Here is a 16,503-nt window from a genome sequence, read left to right on the forward strand (position 1 = left end):
CCTCCCTCCTCCGGTTCCTCCTTCGTCCATCGGCCCCAAGTTAAGCCATCCTATGGCATCTGCCGTGTCAATACCACGACAGTTGGCGCCCACCGTGGGGCCAGCAGCGGCGCTGGCTGGAGTTTTCATCCGGATGGGAAGTTTCCTCGTCACCGGAGAGCGCGTGGTCTCCGGTTTAGTCCAGAGATTCGGCTCTCTGGACTTCATCAACAACAACGCGGGCTGCTTCAACGGCGCACCGCTTCCCTGCGCAGGCCGCTTCATCAACTTCGGCTTGCACGAGGTTTATGTTGCTACTGACAGTCCCCGCAGGTACCCAGAGCAGGTGGTGATGGCCGAAGATCCCCCTGCCATCTGCACAGTTCGCGGCCGGCACGCCGACTGCCCCGCTGACTATGTGGAGGACATGGTGACGGCTCATGGCGTTGATGCGGGATGGGACGCCGCGGGAAGCAGCGTGGTCCCAACCAAGTCCGCCAGAACGGCGAAGCTCCCCTTGGAAAAGCCGGAGAACATCGCCGCTCAAGCTGGCACATCGGCTCTGCCGCCAAAGCCAACACAGATCCAGGCCTCCATCGAACGGCTGACCGCGCCGGTAGCATCGAATGCTAACCCGGCCCAGCTGCAGGCGGAGAGACAGAAGCTGCTGAAGGAAGCAGTCGATGTCACTCACGCTCGACAACAGCTCGACATCTCGTTCCGGGAGTATAACAAAGCCCATGGTCTTAGTTCTACTGCGTTTAGTAACCCTAGCCGAGTTGGGGAGGTGCGTAATCGTGGTAAGAACTTGAATGCCGAGATGACGAGAGAAGGCAGGGGTGCACCACCAGCGTCAACAAGTTTTGCCTCGGCACTAAAGCCGAAATACAATACCCCTGTCAAAAATCTCAGGGCTGCCGAGACTGCGGCTGAGGAGTTGCCGAATCTTACGGGAGAGGCACTTCGGCAGCAGCAGCTGCGCGTGAAAGAGCTTCTCCAAATAGCTAACGAGCAGAATGAGGCGTATATGAGAATGCACGGCAAACCCGGCACATCTCAGGTTATTCACTCGGCTGCAGATGTCGGTGGCCGCGTTGATAAGCAAGCATCCTCACCTGGTGGCAAACGGGACAAAAGCGTAAACTCTGGCCGGAATAAGCAGCTGGAGCGTCATGACCCGGCTCTGGCAGAGAAACAGATAGTCAGAAGGGTTGATGACCGCCAAAGCGGCCTGCATCCCGGCGACAATCGCCGAGACCAGCAAGAGCGTTACTCGTTTGATCGTGAACACCGACCTCGGGGTCCGGCACCCAATACTGCTGCAGGACAGCAGGGTGTCGGGCGCAATCCTCCCTATCGAGGTGAAGATCGCCGGTATGACCATTACGATGACGGGTACTCGGCTATGGGCGACGAGGGTTATATCAGGCGAGAGCGTGATAATCTCGGCCCGCTCGGAGCCCGAGTTGGGAACAGACAGGTATCACCTCTGGATGCCCGACATCGGCTTGACAGAATTTATTTGTGCGAGCTTCTGGAGGAGCAAGGCCCTCCGGGACCGCGTTGCTTTGCGCATCGGATCATGAGGGAGAGACCAGCCCCGGGTTTCCAGCTGCCTAGGGGTACAAGAACGTATGATGGCAACACTAAGTCGGAAGATTGGTGTGGCGACCCAGACCATTAAGGACCTGGAATCACTGTGTTTATAGTACTAGTCCCTGGATCAGTGCTAGTACCCACAGTTCACGATGAAATATCACAATTCATGTCTTTATTACAACGCATAAAAGATAACAATCTAGAGTATTATTACACAACGAAAGTCTAAAAAATATCAAATGAAGATAAATGAGCTTCCATCCACGCCACAGGCAAGTTGAATGTAGACTCGCGACTGTGCGTACGTCCTTCCTTTAATTATCACTCTCTGCACATGATAGGTGCAGATAAGTACATTGAATGTACTCGCAAGTAAATACCTGTGAGGTTAGGAGAAATGCAAGTACATGCTTATTGGATAGTTCCTAAGTGGCTTCTATGGTTCTTTTGCCAAAACAGCAAGTTTCATTTTGAAATACTCATAATATCTTTTCTTTGCAAAACTCTAAATCTAGAATTTCATAGAAAATAGTTTTGAAAAGTAGATATGGTCTTTCTGTGGAATCTCCACGACCTAACTATGTATTCTGGATCAAACTGACACTCACATAGCAACCCTTGATTTCCCTGACCCATTCTGTGGGATCCATCAAGTAGATACTCATTATGTGGATGCTTCCATCGAGTCAAAACAGTTTTTGGTTTTTGAAAACAAAACTAGAAGATCTCCTCTTAACCAGACTTAGTAGCTCAAAGATTGCCTGCAACCAAGGGCATGGCTAATCGATTAGATTGACACTCTGCAGAGGTTTGTGCACTTTACCCACCAGACACAATCAGTCCAAAGTGTTGCCTAATGACAAGCGTGCGCAACTGGTAAAGATTGTGACGAAGTCTTTCACTAGAAGCCCCCTATACTCAATCCTGGCACCGCCCGCCCCATATGAGCACATTGGCCCCTCTCCGGATGACGATACCCAAGTAAGGGTTTCCCGCTAGTTACTTGACTAAGCCAGAGCCATAATAGCAGGTGGTTGTACAGGTAAGCTTTTGGGTTCCATTGGAAAAGAATTGAACTTTTAAATTCTGGACGGCGGTCCCCACCGAAAATCCTGAGCATCTGCAGAGCCGAATTGGATGCTGCCCTTGTCGACAACCAATAATGGTCTCAAACATACCACTCCGCCCAGTTGAAAACATTTTGAGATTTTTTTTCGAAAACATTTTTCCAAACACATACGACTCAATTCTGAGCACTTAATACTTTGAAAATAGTTTTGGGTCCCTCCCGGTACAATAATGTAGCAAGCACTTTGTAAAATCATACAAGTAATAACTTAGGGTAATTGGTGGCATGACTATAACCTATAGGCATACTACTTAGGACATAGCTAATAAATTGCAAACACATTTTATAAATACTTCATAACAATATAAACCTACACATGCATGCCTACAACTTGTAAACAAAGTAGCATATGCAAAAATTATAGGATTCTAGATGATCAAAGGTATCCACTTGCCTGGGCCTGAGTTGCTGTAACGATCAGAATTTCCCTGGCACTCTTCGCACTCACACTCGGGATAATCTATCGCGAAGAACGAAAGCAACAATTAATAACTTGTTGAACAACTCCAAATTATAACTCCAATAAGAGCCGGATAAGAATTACAAAAACTTAAATTTAGAAAAGCAGCTAACAAGTCACAACTAATACTAATCCAACCGTAAGCCGAGATCTAAGGCTAGGAACAAGATTTGGAACCAAGTGGAGACAAATGATAACCTACAAGTTGATAGCAGATAGCGAATCTAACGGGAAGAGGACTGTCGAAACACGTCTGAACTAACGGTACGGAAGGTACTGAAACTAATAACGTAACTTAAGGCTTATAACACAGAAACTTTCATCTAAAACGGAGCTACGAAACAAAAGATACAAGCCTACGAAAGTAGCTAATCAAAACAGGGTTCTGTGAATACAATTTTGAATTATTAATCTAGTAGTGTAATCTAATTACATGTTACGTGAAGAGTTTTCTCAGGTGTAGAGTTTTAACCAATGTTTACATTACAGAAAGAATAAACCAAAAGGAATTTATAGATTTTAAACATTAAGCTCTACAAAGTGTCTAATCAATAACAGTGCTGGCTAGACTAAACCGGTGCCTAAGTTCTTTTTAACAGGTAGCTAGTTTTGACAAACTTTTAGTTCATTATATAAATCTACAAAAGGTGTAAAAAATTAACAGGGTGTAACACAAGACCTACTCGTCAAACTACAGAAGCTTACAACCTAAACGGGTCTACAATCTACTCAACAAGAACGTTGAAAGGTATCAAATCTAAAACAGACTACTGGGAATACCGATTTGGAACGATGATGCACTGCTGAAGATGATAGAGACGAGGCTTCTAATGAGGTCTAATTTATAGAGAAAGATGTAAGCTACCAGATGCAAAAAGAATTTCCTAAATACGATCTACGGAACAAAAGATACGGAGTATAGAAGTAGGCTTATCAAAACAGACTGCAGATCGAAAACAGAGCAAGAAAGCTCACCGGAGAAGATGAAGTTCGCCGGAGTTGATGGGGTTGGCGAAACAGAGGTTTCTGGTGGCAAGGCTGTGGTGTATGGTGTTCTAGGCATCGATAGGGATCTAAAGGTGGTGGTGGCTCGGGCTAATTTGGGGTGAGGTGGTAGGAATTGCTCGCCGGAGCTTGCGTGGAAACGGCGACGAAACTTGAAATTGGTGGCAAGATTGACTGCGGCTTCGAGCTAGGTTTCGAGGGATTGGTCGGGGCTCTCAAGGGCGTCAGGTTGGGGTATTTATAGGGCTCGGGGCGCTCGGGATAAGGCCGGCGGCGGGTGAGATTTGAACGGGATTCGGTTTCGCTTAAAATTCAGACGAGATAGAGTCCGGGAGGGTTTCAATCTTGTTGGGATAGATTCCTTGCCGTGTGGGTCACGAATTAGCGAAGAAATCGCGGAGAAAAACGGTTCGGAGGGTGGTGTTCGAGGTGGACGGCCATGGACGCCGGCGACTCGAGCTCGAGCTCGGGCTCGGCCGTGGCAGGGGCAGTGCGGGCGGGCTGCGGGGCTGCGGCGGAGCCAAGGCGGCGGGGCGGGGCCGGCGAGCAGCGGCGGCGGCCGAGCTGGGCTTGGCCATGGACGCAGCCAGAACAGGCTGTGCCTGTGCTTGCGTGAGGAAGAAGAAGGAAGAAAGGAGAAAAGAAAAAAAAAAGGAAAAGGAAAAAGGAAAGATGGCCGTTGGATGGGAAATGGATGGATGAGATTAAAAGATACCCCTTCGGTACACTTAAGTGAAAATGGGTTTCACCGAAATACGCCTCCATGTAGAGAAAACGTACTCCGCGGAATAAAAGAAAAACAAATAAAGAAATAGCTTTTTCTGGGTTTCTAAATCGCCAAAAAATTAAATAAGTCGAATAAAATACCAAACGGCATCGGAACAATTCCAGAAAATTCTTGAAATTCCAAATACCTGCCTGGAAGCTAGGAAAAATAGTTTCCTCATGGAATATAATTTATAAAAATATTTTTAATGCATATGCAGCTCAAATAAATTCCAACAAAGGTATATAATCACTCTTAAGGTCCAAATAAACTCTCAATTAAATTGTAAGATCATCTCCAAACTCAAATATGGTCAAAATGATATGCATGTGACATGAAAAAGGTGATATCATCCAAATTAGAAAAATTGGGATGTTACAATTGGCTGGAAGACTATGTCACGGCGGTGAGCGTGGCAGGCGGTAACCGCAGATGGGCAGTATGTTATGTACCCCATATGCTGGTAGGGCCGGTAAGGATATGGCTGAACAACTTGCCGGAGGGCAGCATCAATTGCTGGATAGACTTCGAGGAAGCTTTTGTCAGCAATTTCACTAGCACTTACAAGAGGCCAAATCGTCGTCAACAGTTGTCCATATGCAAGCAAAGAGAAACGAGACTGACCGGGATTACCTGACAAGGTGGCACAATCTCCGCAATTCCTGTGAAGGAATAGTGGAATCGCAAGCCATAGCGTGGTTTGCCCAAGGATGCCGACACGGTAGCATGTTGTGGCAGAAGCTGCAAAGAGAGATGCCGGCCACTATCTGAGATGATCAGAATCGCTGACATGTGTGCGCTTGGCGATCCGACTCAGCCCTCGCTGATGCCAGTAGAACCACAAAGGGAGCAACTGACATACAATCCTGCCGGGGCATTCCGAAGGAACGATCATCAAGATCATCACAACAAGAGAAGAGATGATAGGCTGGATTACCGGTATGGGCCAGCCCATGTCGCCGCAGGTCCAGCCAGCGTCAGAAAACAGGAAATCAGCAATGGATCAAGAAGAGAGAACAAAAGAAGCCCTGACAGGTTAAGCCGAAGTATACGTTCGAGGTGATGTTGGATCAGCCTTGTCGTTTTCACACAACTAACCCCAACGAGCCGGCGAACCACACAACGCGGCAATGCAGCTGGATGCAGCGGGCCGAGAAGGGCGAAGCAAGTCGGTTACCCCCTCCTCCACCGCTTACAGGTGCTAACGCACATATCCAGGGACCCCCTCAGGCTTACAATGCAGTCAACCAGGTGGAAGAACAAGAAATCCCGGGGTATGCCGAAAGAAATGAGTACAAAGAGCATCACCAGAGCTACATGATCTTCATCACTGAGCCAACTGACAAGCAAAGTCAGCGCAGGCGAGAGATGGAGGTCAATGATGTTATGCCGGCTGTTCCAAAGTTCATGTATTGGTCGGAGCAGGAGATCAATTGGAACCGGGCAGACCATCCCAAGGTTATGCCCAACCCTGGCGGATATGCCCTGGTGGTCGACCCGACACTCATCGGGCCCGACATTAACGTCAAGTTCACTCGGGTTCTCATCGATAATGGGAGCAGCATCAATATCCTGTATCGGGACACAATGCTTAAGCTCGGCATTACTGATAACATGCTTGAGCCTAGCCGGACTACCTTTCAGGGTATTATGCCGGGAGTGTCATGTGCCCCGGTAGGCAAGATCTGAGTAGACGTCTTATTCGGCACCAGGGAGAACTGTCAGACCGAAAATCTAGTGTTCGAGGTGGTGGACCTTAGCAGTCCATACCATGTGCTGCTTGGCAGACCAGCACTCGCAAAGTTCATGGCTACTACTCACATTGGTTATCTTAAAATGAAGATGCTAGGACCAAATGGTTGCATAACTATCACTGGCAACTACAAACGCTCAATGGAATGTGCAGCGGCCGGGTCTCGTTTGGCCGAGTCACTAGTCATTGCAGGCGAGAAGAAGAAGTTACAAGAAGCTGTTGCGATGGCTCAGGAGGCACAAATTGGCCTGCCGGCTATGACAAATCCCCACGGAAGTGAGGCCTTTCAGGCAGCCACGGAGACAAAAAAGATACAGGTTGACAGTGAGTTTTCGGACCGCACCGTCATCATTGGTGCCAGCCTGGGAGAGAAATAGGAAGGCGAGCTTAGCAGCTTCCTCCGTGAGAATCGGGATATCTTCGCATGGTCAACTCAAGACCTGCCAGGTATGCCGAGGGAGTTGGTTAAGCACTCATTACATGTCAGACGAGACACAAGACCGGTGAAGCAGCCCCTTCGACGCTTCGTCGACGACAGAAGGAAAGTCATTTCGGAAGAAGTATCCCGGCTCCTAGCTGCCGGCTTTATCATGGAAGTGTTGCATCCCGACTGGCTGGCAAACCCGGTCATGGTCGAGAAGAAGAAAGACGACCCAACTGCTGCCAAGGTGTGGCGCATGTGTATCGACTACACCAGCCTAAACAAGGCATGTCTCAAAGATCCATTTCCGTTACCTCGGATCGATCAAGTGATCGACTCCACTGCCAGGTGTGAGCTGCTGTCTTTTGTAGATGCGTACTCTGGTTTTCACCAGATACCACTGAATCCTAATGATCAAATAAAGACATCATTTATCACCCCGTTCGAGGCTTATTGCTATCATACTATGCCGTTCGGTTTGAGAAACGCAGGGGCCACTTATCAAAGGTGCATGCAGAAGTGTTTGCATGATCAACTCGGCAAAAATGTGCAGGTATATGTCGATGATGTCGTCATAAAAACCAAGGAAAGCACCATGCTCCTAGATGATATCCGGGAAACATTCACAAATCTGAGGAGATTCCGAATGAAACTAAACACGGGCCAAATGCACATTCGGTGTGCCAGCAGGAAAATTGCTTGGGTTCCTGGTATCAAGCCGGGGTATAGAAACGAACCATGTGAAAATTGCCGCTATAGAAAGAATGAAATTGGCGAAGTGCCTCAAAAATGTGCAGAAATTCACTGGATGCCTAGCATCGCTGAGTCGTTTCATTAGTCGGCTAGGTGAAAAGGCTATGCCCTTATACCAGCTGATGAAGAAAACCGACAAATTTGTGTGGATGCCACAGGCAGACCTAACTTTTCCAGAGTTGAAGAAGATGATTGGTACGGCACCAATATTAGCCTTGCCAATGGAGAAGGAGTCTATGTTGTTATACATAGCAGCAACTAACCGAGTTGTTAGTGCTGTGATCGTAGTGGAAAGGGATGAAAACGGGAAATCGGTGCAGAGGCGGGTATATTACCTGAGCGAGATGTTATCGACGTCCAAGCAGAATTATCCCCATTACCAGAAAATGTCGTATGGCATATATATGGCGGCAAAGAAGCTAAAGCATTACTTTGAGGCACATCAGATCCGAGTTATATGCAAGGCACCTGTCTCGAAAATCATGAGTAACAAAGACGCGAGCGGCCGAGTTGTAAAATGGGCTGTCGAGTTGGCGCCCTATGCGCTGCAGTACGACAGACGAGATGCCATAAAATCTCAGGCTTTGGCGGATTTCTTGGTGGATTGGACCGAGATGGAGTATGAACCAACGCCCCCGGAAACTAACTACCGGAAAATTTATTTTGACGGCTCTAAGATGAAAAGTGGGCTTGGTGCCGGCATAGTTCTGACCTCGCCAAAGCGCGACCAACTTAAGTACGTATTGCAAATTCACTTCACAGCATCCAACAATGTTGCCGAGTATGAGGCACTTGTGCATAGACTGAAAATGGCGAAAGAAATTGGAGTCCGCCGGATTCAATGTTTTGGTAATTCTGATCTGGTCGTCCAGCAAGCCTCTGGAAATTGGGGTGCATTGGATGCCAATATGGCGCTATATCGTTTCCATGTTCAGAAGACCAGTGGCCATTTCGAAAGGTGCGAGTTTCATCATATACCGCGGGCGGAAAATGAGGCAGGCAACACATTGTCGAAACTCGGCTCAACACGACAGGCTATTCCGGCTGGTGTGGCGTTAGAGCATTTATGCAAACCATCCGTCAAGCCATCACCGGAATTGGATTCCATATTTATCCCGGCGAGATCAGAAGCCGATTCACCCCCATGGACACCGATAGCGGCAACGGTTCCAGTAACCCGGGGATTGAGTGCCTTAATCCAGCAGAAGCAATGGCGATTGAGCCAATGGATATAGATGTGCCGGATGAGCCGATCTTCACTACTCGTCCTGTGTCGGCTTGGGCGCAACCGATAATGTCTTACCTCAAAGATGGGAATCTCCCGCAAGAGGAAGTGTCGGCAAGACAAATTCAGAGAAGGGCGAATGCGTACACCATCATCAATGGCGAGCTTTACAAGAGGAGCGTCACTAACGTCCTAGAGCGATGCGTCGAGCCGGAAGAAGGGCAAGAAATACTTCGGGATATTCATCAGGGAGAGTGTGACCATCATGCATCTTCAAGAACGCTAGTGGGCATAGCTTTCCGGCATGGTTTTTACTGGCCGACTGTGTTGCAGAAAGCAGAGGACATAGTCAGGAAGCGTAACTGCTGCCAGCGATATGCCAGCAAGATTCATATGCCGGCGTCCAAGCTCAAGACCATTCCAATAACTTGGCCGTTTGCTGTTTGCTGTTTGGATATGGTGGGACCGTTCAATCGGGCGCGAGGAGGCATGACGCATATCCTGGTTATGGTCGACAAGTTCACCAAATGGATTGAGGTGAAGAAAAGTGTGACGGCAAAACCGCGGTGTCATTTCTGAAGGATATCATCTTGAGATATGGGAACCCGCATAGTATCATCACGGATAATGGAACGAACTTCGCGGAGGGACCTTTTGCGCGATTCTGTGCGGAGAAGAAAATCCGGCTGGATGTCGCTTCCGTAGCACACCCTCAATCCAATGGACAAGTTGAAAGAGCAAACGGCATAGTTTTGGCCGGCATAAAACCTCGACTAATTGAGCCATTGGAATGTACTCCGGGATGCTGGCTGGACGAACTTCCGGCCGTACTATGGATTCTCAGGACGACTCCCAATCGCTCTACAGGCTACACGCCATTCTTCCTCGTATACGGAGCGGAAGCTGTCCGACCAGCCGACGTTGAACATGACTCTCCACGAGTAACCATGTATACGCCGAGGTAAAAGAGGCCCGAGAAAATGATGTCGACCTGCTCGAAGAAGCATGGGAATTGGCTCTATCTCGGTCGGCCATCTACCAACAGCACCTAAGGTGTTATCACAGCCGAAAGGTCAGCCCGCGAGTATTTCGGAAAGGAGATCTTGTCCTCCGACTTGTGCAGCGCACAGCTGGCATGCACAAACTATCACCTCCATGAGAAGGAACCTTCATTGTGAGCAAAGCGCTCCACAATGATTCCTACTATCTTATAGATGCACAAGATCCCAAGGCGAACAGGATGGACCGGTCAGGCGAGGAGACCAAGAGGCCATGGAACGTAGCTTTGCTTCGTCAGTTCTATACTTGCGAGCTGAGTATTTGTACCGTTTTTTCCTTATGTTGAATGTTTTAAGACAATGAAATTATCCGTCGAGTTCTTAAAAGAAACTCAGGGACTTCCATATCATTTAAGTGTTGTATTGCAATTATCTTTCGTGTGTCGGCGTGGCTTAATTGCGTAATCTTATGTCGGTCTAGTAGTGTGTCGGTGTTGAAAATCCCCTCTATGACTTCGCTGCTGTCCGCAACCCGGCTTCATGGCAAGCTAGAGACGGGTATAAAATAACCGAACACATGAAAAGCGACTACGGAAACAAGCAATGAAGCGATCCGAAATGCACATTATTTTAACTCGGCATTTGTTTTTTAACTTGGTTATTGCCGAGCGAATTTGTTGAGTCACTTTTTTTTTTGAAAGAGTGGTTTTATCACTTTGTGATTCATGCGTCGAACGCTGGCAAGGCAGACAGAAGAATCGAAGTCACAAAATTTCACTAAGAGAAAAAAAAGGAACTCAAGGACTCGGTCAGGAATTCGATAATCAAAAGATTTAATTGAATTAAGAGCAAAATGTCTTACAAACAGAAGTATATCATTTCGATTACATTTGTACCCGGCATTCCAGGGATCTAATATTTCTAGAGCTTTTTATGACTAAGCTAAGAAGAGACGGCGGGGTTGTTAGCACCGGAACTCAGCGCCTCCGTCGCAGTGGAGGCTGACTCCACAGCACCTTCCTCGTCCGCTGCTTCTTCGCCTCCGTCCGACATCTCGGCTTCGGCGTCAGATGTCGGGCCCTCCACACACGTATGCACGTCGGCATACTGGATGAAGGAGTAAGCCCGCTCCTTGCGCTTGGCGACCAGCTCGGGATCCATGAGGTAGGGGGAGCCGGCGCGCATCGATTGCAGCACGTCGAGGTTGATGCCATCGTACCAAGAGTACGAACGACAACGCCTCGTCGGCGCCGATGCGTGCAGCCGACTCCCGCCAGTCACTCAGACGAGACTCGACCTCCAGCAAGCGCTTGGCCAACTCCGGGATGTCCGTCGGAGCTTCTTCTCCTGGCCACAGCGTGCAAAAGGTCCGGATGCCGGCATTCCGCATGTTGACGCCGAATGACTTGAGTGGCTTGACCCGGCTCGCAATGCTCACCAGGCAGTCCACCAGGTCATACTCGTATGGCACCCCTGCTGCCGTTGCTGGATCCCTCTTCCGTCGAGCCGCCCTCACGGCCTCTTGGGCAGTCTTGAGGGATTGGGGGAAGAATTTTAGCAAAAACAGACAAGTGATAGTGAGTCTCGGCATCCTATCGCTATTACTCGGACAAATAATCACATTAGAAAGTTTATGCCAAGGCGACTTGTCAGCATGTTGCCAATTTTTATGAGCTCGTGCCGGACGACCTTGAACAGCTGGGTCTTCTCGGCATCCTCTAGCTCGGCGGCAGTGGCACGGGTCTCGAGTTGGGCAACTAGACCCTCGCACTTTTTCACCTCACTTTCTACGCGGATCTTCTCATCAGCCTGGGAAGAGAGGGCCGAGGTGAGTTGACCCACCTCGGTTTGGTGCGCCTTGGCCTGCGCCGCTATCTGTGCCTGCAGTCGGGTTATTTCTTCCCGATGCTGCTCGGTCAGCCGAGTCTTCTCATCTATTTAGTAGACATATATTACAGAGGGTGACATCTAATATGGGTGGAACCTGGAATAGGGATGAAGTGTTAACTTGAACCTCGGCGACGCGCTTCAGCAGCTCCGCGACTTGAGCGGTGTCCCCGGCTGTGAACAAAAACAAGTGTTAGTCTTTGCAGAACATTGATACTCGAACAAAGATCTTATTCCGGTAAAATATACTTACTTTGGTTCTTGCGGTCAGCCTTCAGAGCCTCGTGCTCCGCCTCCAGCTTCTTGTACTTTGCAAGCAAAGTCTTGAAGGTAGCGGTGCGTTTGTTCATGCAGGACTGCAAAGCAACAGTTCGCTAGTAAGTTTGGTACAATAAAGAAGTCCGTAATTACAAGCTTCAGGCCGACTATTCTAAACCCGACCTGAATCTCAGGAAATAAGTGTTTGAAGCTTCTAAAACTTCAGGCCGACTATTCTAAACCCGGCCTGAATCTCGGAGAATAAGTGTTTGAAGCTTCTAAAGCTTCAGGCCGACTATTCTAAACTTGGCCTGAATCTCGGGGAATAAGTGTTTAAAGCTTCTAAAGTTTCAGGCCGACTATTCTAAACCCGGCCTGAATCTCGGGGAATAAGTGTTTGACATTTCTAAGTGTTGCAGAGTGTTTGAAACTTTAAGGGGATAAGCTTCAGGCCGACTAATTCTTACTCGCCCTAAACCTCGGGGACTAGGAGTATGGGTACTATACTGGAATTGAAAGAAAAATATTTTAAGGAATTCTTCGTACCTCGGCAGATCGGCTGGCCTCAAACAAGGCCACCCTCGCTTGGTACATCCGGGTGGCCACCGATTCTGGAGTCGCCGCGGGTGGAGGTCCCGCCATCGGGCCTTGCCGAGCCGCCTTGAGGGTGCTGGAGGTCACTTCGTAACTGTCGGCGCTGTTCCAGTCCGTTCTGAACTGGCCCAGCGACTCCCAGCTGTGCCCGCTAGTCGTCCGGAGGGGAACCCCTTGATGCCTGCGAGAAGGCTGCGGGCCAATCGAACCCGGAGCCGCCGATCCTGCTGCGGCAGCGGGGCCTTTAGCCTTGGCCTGCGCGGCAGCAGCTTGATCGATTTCTGGCTGCGATGGAGAAGGGGGACGTGTCGGGGTCGGCTGTGGTGCTTGGGGTTCCTGGGGAGCTGTTGCCGCCTGTTGCGGCGGCAGCGAAGCCTGCGGCTCCGTTGACGTCTCGACTGCTGCCGAGGAAGGAGCAGCCTCGGTTGCCCAAGCCCCAGCCGCAGGAGTGTCGGTCTGGCCGACGATCGTGGCGTCGGTGCTCCGGCCGACATCATGGGCGGGGGATGTCGGATCCGCAGCGGTCTCAGTCTCACCCGTGGCCGGGTTTGAAGCCTCGGCATGGGAAGAGGGAGCCGCCGGGATCTCGGATGCAATGCACGTCTGAGATTGCGTGACCGTCAGAGCCTCCCTGCAGAAATAAGACTTAGTCGCTTGCATGATAACAAAGAAGAAAACCGACATCTGCCATTGAGGCAATATTGGCCTTACCCGACGATCAGGGGCTTGGGCTTGGGTCCACGAGCCGCAGTCTTCTTCTGCTTCACGTTCTGCGGAAGATCTTTGTCGGCGGCATGCTTCGAGACCGCGCGCCTCTCTCGGACCGACGCCGCAGCGGCGATTGCGTCTGATGCCTCAGCGGCCGGCTCGCCCGGCTCGGCTAGTTCCGGGATAGAGCAAAAATGAATACTTTGCTAATAGATATTGAAAGGATTACAAGAAGATGTCAGAGATCCTTACTTTCGGTACGGCGAGGGCCGGCATGCGCGATCCTTACTTTCGGAACAAGTGATGAATGCCGAGAGAGTAAGAATGTCATTCGCCGGAAGGTGGTGCGGCTGGAGGCCGAAGAAATCTAGGAAATTCCTAAGAAAATCGCTAGCAGGAAGGGCAAAACCGCGTTCAAAATGCGAAAGGAAAACGACGCGCTCACCAGCCTCCGGAGTTGGCACGAGTTCATCGACAGGAATCCGGCACTCAACATCCTCCAGGATCCGTCGGGAGCGGCGGAGCCACTGGATGTCCGCCGGAGTCACATCCGAGCCCTCCCAGCCAGCTCGCTCGGAGCCAGTCCTCTCCTCAGCCAGCTGGGCAGCAGGGTCGACGACGGGGTTGCGGGAAGACGATGCCATGGGAGGAGAGTAGATCTAGGGTTTCGAGTTTCTGTGAGGAGTGGCTTGCGCGAGGCCCGAGCTAGCAGGCGAATGCGACGGGGACCCAGATGGGTGCGAGCGAACCAGCGGCGGTGAGCTTGTAGGCGAGAAACCGAGGCGGCGGTCGAGCTCGGTGCTAGCAGTGGCGGCGGAATGCGCGAGGAGCTGGAGAACAGAGGAGAACGAAGGGTGTGTGGAGTGCGAAGGGTTTTCTGCCCTTGCCCTCCCCTGTTACTTATACCCGAGGCGCAGTAATGGGGTGCGGGTTCCCCGTGCCTGCCACCTCAGTGGCTGACGGGAAGATTGCGCATGATTTGGGGCAGTTATTCCCATCAAAGCACACGCTTGGTTACTGCGCGGCGTGCCGCCGAGAATCCTGCAAGATCCGGGAGGATAAGTGTCCGCGTGGGAACCGAAATTCCCCCCTTAATGGCTCTCTTGGTTTTACTGTCCGACGGGACGGCACGCTCGCCTCGGAAAGCGCAATGGCAGTAACTCAAGCCTTATCTTCCCATTAGTTTAAAGAAGTGTTTTGTCCAAGTCACAGCTGGCATCTATATCGGCAAAAGTAAGTTTTCAACTGCCAGTCATGGAGAAGAAAAAATCTTGGCTAAGGACTGGATAAACACGCCGACCCGGAATGTCGGAATGAATTAATCTCGGCTAGGAGAACTTGGGGTTGTCTCGGCATCCTTCTCGGCTAAGCCCAAGTAGGCTTTGGTTGTCTGTCTACGGGAAACTATCGTGGCCCGACATTCTTCTCTGCCGGACCGCAACAGCTTCGGGACTAGTGTCGGGAGGATGACCCCGGGTAGGGTCATGGCGACACAACTCTAGCCGAGATGACGGAGGCAAAGCCGGCATAGTTATATATGTCGGCATCGTAAAGTCAAAGTGACACTAAGCCGGCATCCCGGGTGTATGTCGGCATGACTATTTTGTCTTATGAGTTTGCAGGATAAGCACGAGCACCTTGATCTCGGCGATAGCCGAGATCTCTCGACGGTATTATCCTAACCACGCGGTGCAAAGTAAAGCAGAACCATCATCATCTTAGAAAAGTAGTCAGCGCCTGCGTACCGGTGTCAGGCGACTGCAGAGAGGAAGCACCGAAAGAGAATCTCTGATGGAAGCCGGCAGAGGATAGCGGTACTTTCTGCAGGTTGACAGGGAAAAGTAAAGTTGTCTTGTACCCTGCGGTGCTACCGGGAGGGAACCAAACCGTGTGCCCGGTGGGGCCCAGGAAAGATGGCGTTAGACTTGGCCCACATGTCAGTGTGACATGGGCGGCCTATAAATAGAGCCTTACCTCTCTGTAAGAAGGGAGGAGGGTGCACTTAGACAACTAGGGTTTCTCCTTCTTCTTCTTCTTCCTCAAGAATACAGCTCAAGGAGTGCCATTGTTGAGCTTGACTATCTCGGCTAATACAACAAAGTAGGAGTAGGAGTCTTACCTCGGCAAGAGGGCTCCGAACCTGGGTAGATCCGTATGTGCTTGTGTGATTTGTGCATGTTTCTCTTCACGTCCTTCCTCCTCCGGTTCCTCCTTCATCCATCGGTCCCAAGTTAACCCATCCTATGGCATCTGCCGTGACACCACCACGACATACCCAGAGGTGGAATTACAGGACGTTTTGTTTGAAGGCGCTACAGGAGCCGTTTCCGGTGAAGATGCCCCCAGGTTCAGCTCGGCTTGGTGCACATTTAACAAGCGGTGTGATAGCCATCGGAAGTAAAGATGGTACCATTGGCTGGGTTGATCATTGGCGTGGCATCCTGCTCTGTGACTTGCTGAATGATGAAAATAAGCTCTCCCTTCGTGGTGTGCCTATTCCCTTGCCGTTGAAGGAGCTAAGCTGTACCAACGGGGAGGATTTTCCATTCGGACCTGGAGTGCAACGCCGTGGCATTGCCTACATCAGAGACAAGGGCCTAAAGCTTGTTCAATTAGAAATTGATGCAACTCGACTTCCCTACAAGGACCCTGAAACAGGGGCTTTCACTTTCAATGTGGAGAACTGGGCTATCACCACATGGAGCAACAAACATATGACCAACTTGTACAAGGACTGGCACAAAGAGTGCACGGTCAAAGCTTCTGACATCACAATCGACAACCCAGCTGTTTCCCAGGCGCTTGAGTCTGGATTGCTCATGCACAACAATGGGGATTCAGGAGAGCAGCTGGCCCTGCAAAACCTTCCAATGTCTGAGCCCGCTCTCTGTGTGAATGGTAAAGATGTCGTTTACTTGGTGGCCAGAAAGAAATATAAGCACCCGAGGGCATGGATTCTTGCTGTTGA

At 50.1% G+C, this 16,503-nt stretch overlaps 1 protein-coding gene across 1 annotated transcript; it reads right to left on the bottom strand.

The window, feature by feature from the left end:
* Positions 1 to 11,705: 11,705 nt before the first annotated feature.
* On the bottom strand, positions 11,706 to 14,179 carry LOC104583161 (proteoglycan 4-like). The gene is made up of 7 exons (XM_010234928.1): positions 13,981 to 14,179; positions 13,825 to 13,902; positions 13,539 to 13,707; positions 12,780 to 13,458; positions 12,229 to 12,331; positions 12,073 to 12,149; positions 11,706 to 11,969 (listed from the first exon to the last, which is right to left on the bottom strand). The coding sequence occupies exons 1-7, from the start codon at positions 14,177 to 14,179 to the stop codon at positions 11,706 to 11,708; spliced, it is 1,569 nt and encodes a 522-aa protein (XP_010233230.1).
* Positions 14,180 to 16,503: the final 2,324 nt, after the last annotated feature.

The sequence above is a fragment of the Brachypodium distachyon genome, chromosome 2, assembly GCF_000005505.3.
Source record: "Brachypodium distachyon strain Bd21 chromosome 2, Brachypodium_distachyon_v3.0, whole genome shotgun sequence".
Lineage (NCBI taxonomy): Eukaryota > Viridiplantae > Streptophyta > Magnoliopsida > Poales > Poaceae > Brachypodium > Brachypodium distachyon.

Coding starts and splice junctions, on each gene's coding strand:
- LOC104583161 (XM_010234928.1), bottom strand. CDS start 14,179: ATGGCATCGTCTTCCCGCAACCCCGTCGTCGACCCTGCTGCCCAGCTG. Junction 13,903..13,980: donor CGTGCCAACTCCGGAGGCTG/GTGAGCGCGTCG, acceptor GGAATTTCCTAG/ATTTCTTCGGCCTCCAGCCG. Junction 11,970..12,072: donor ACACTTCATCCCTATTCCAG/GTTCCACCCATA, acceptor ACCCGACTGCAG/GCACAGATAGCGGCGCAGGC.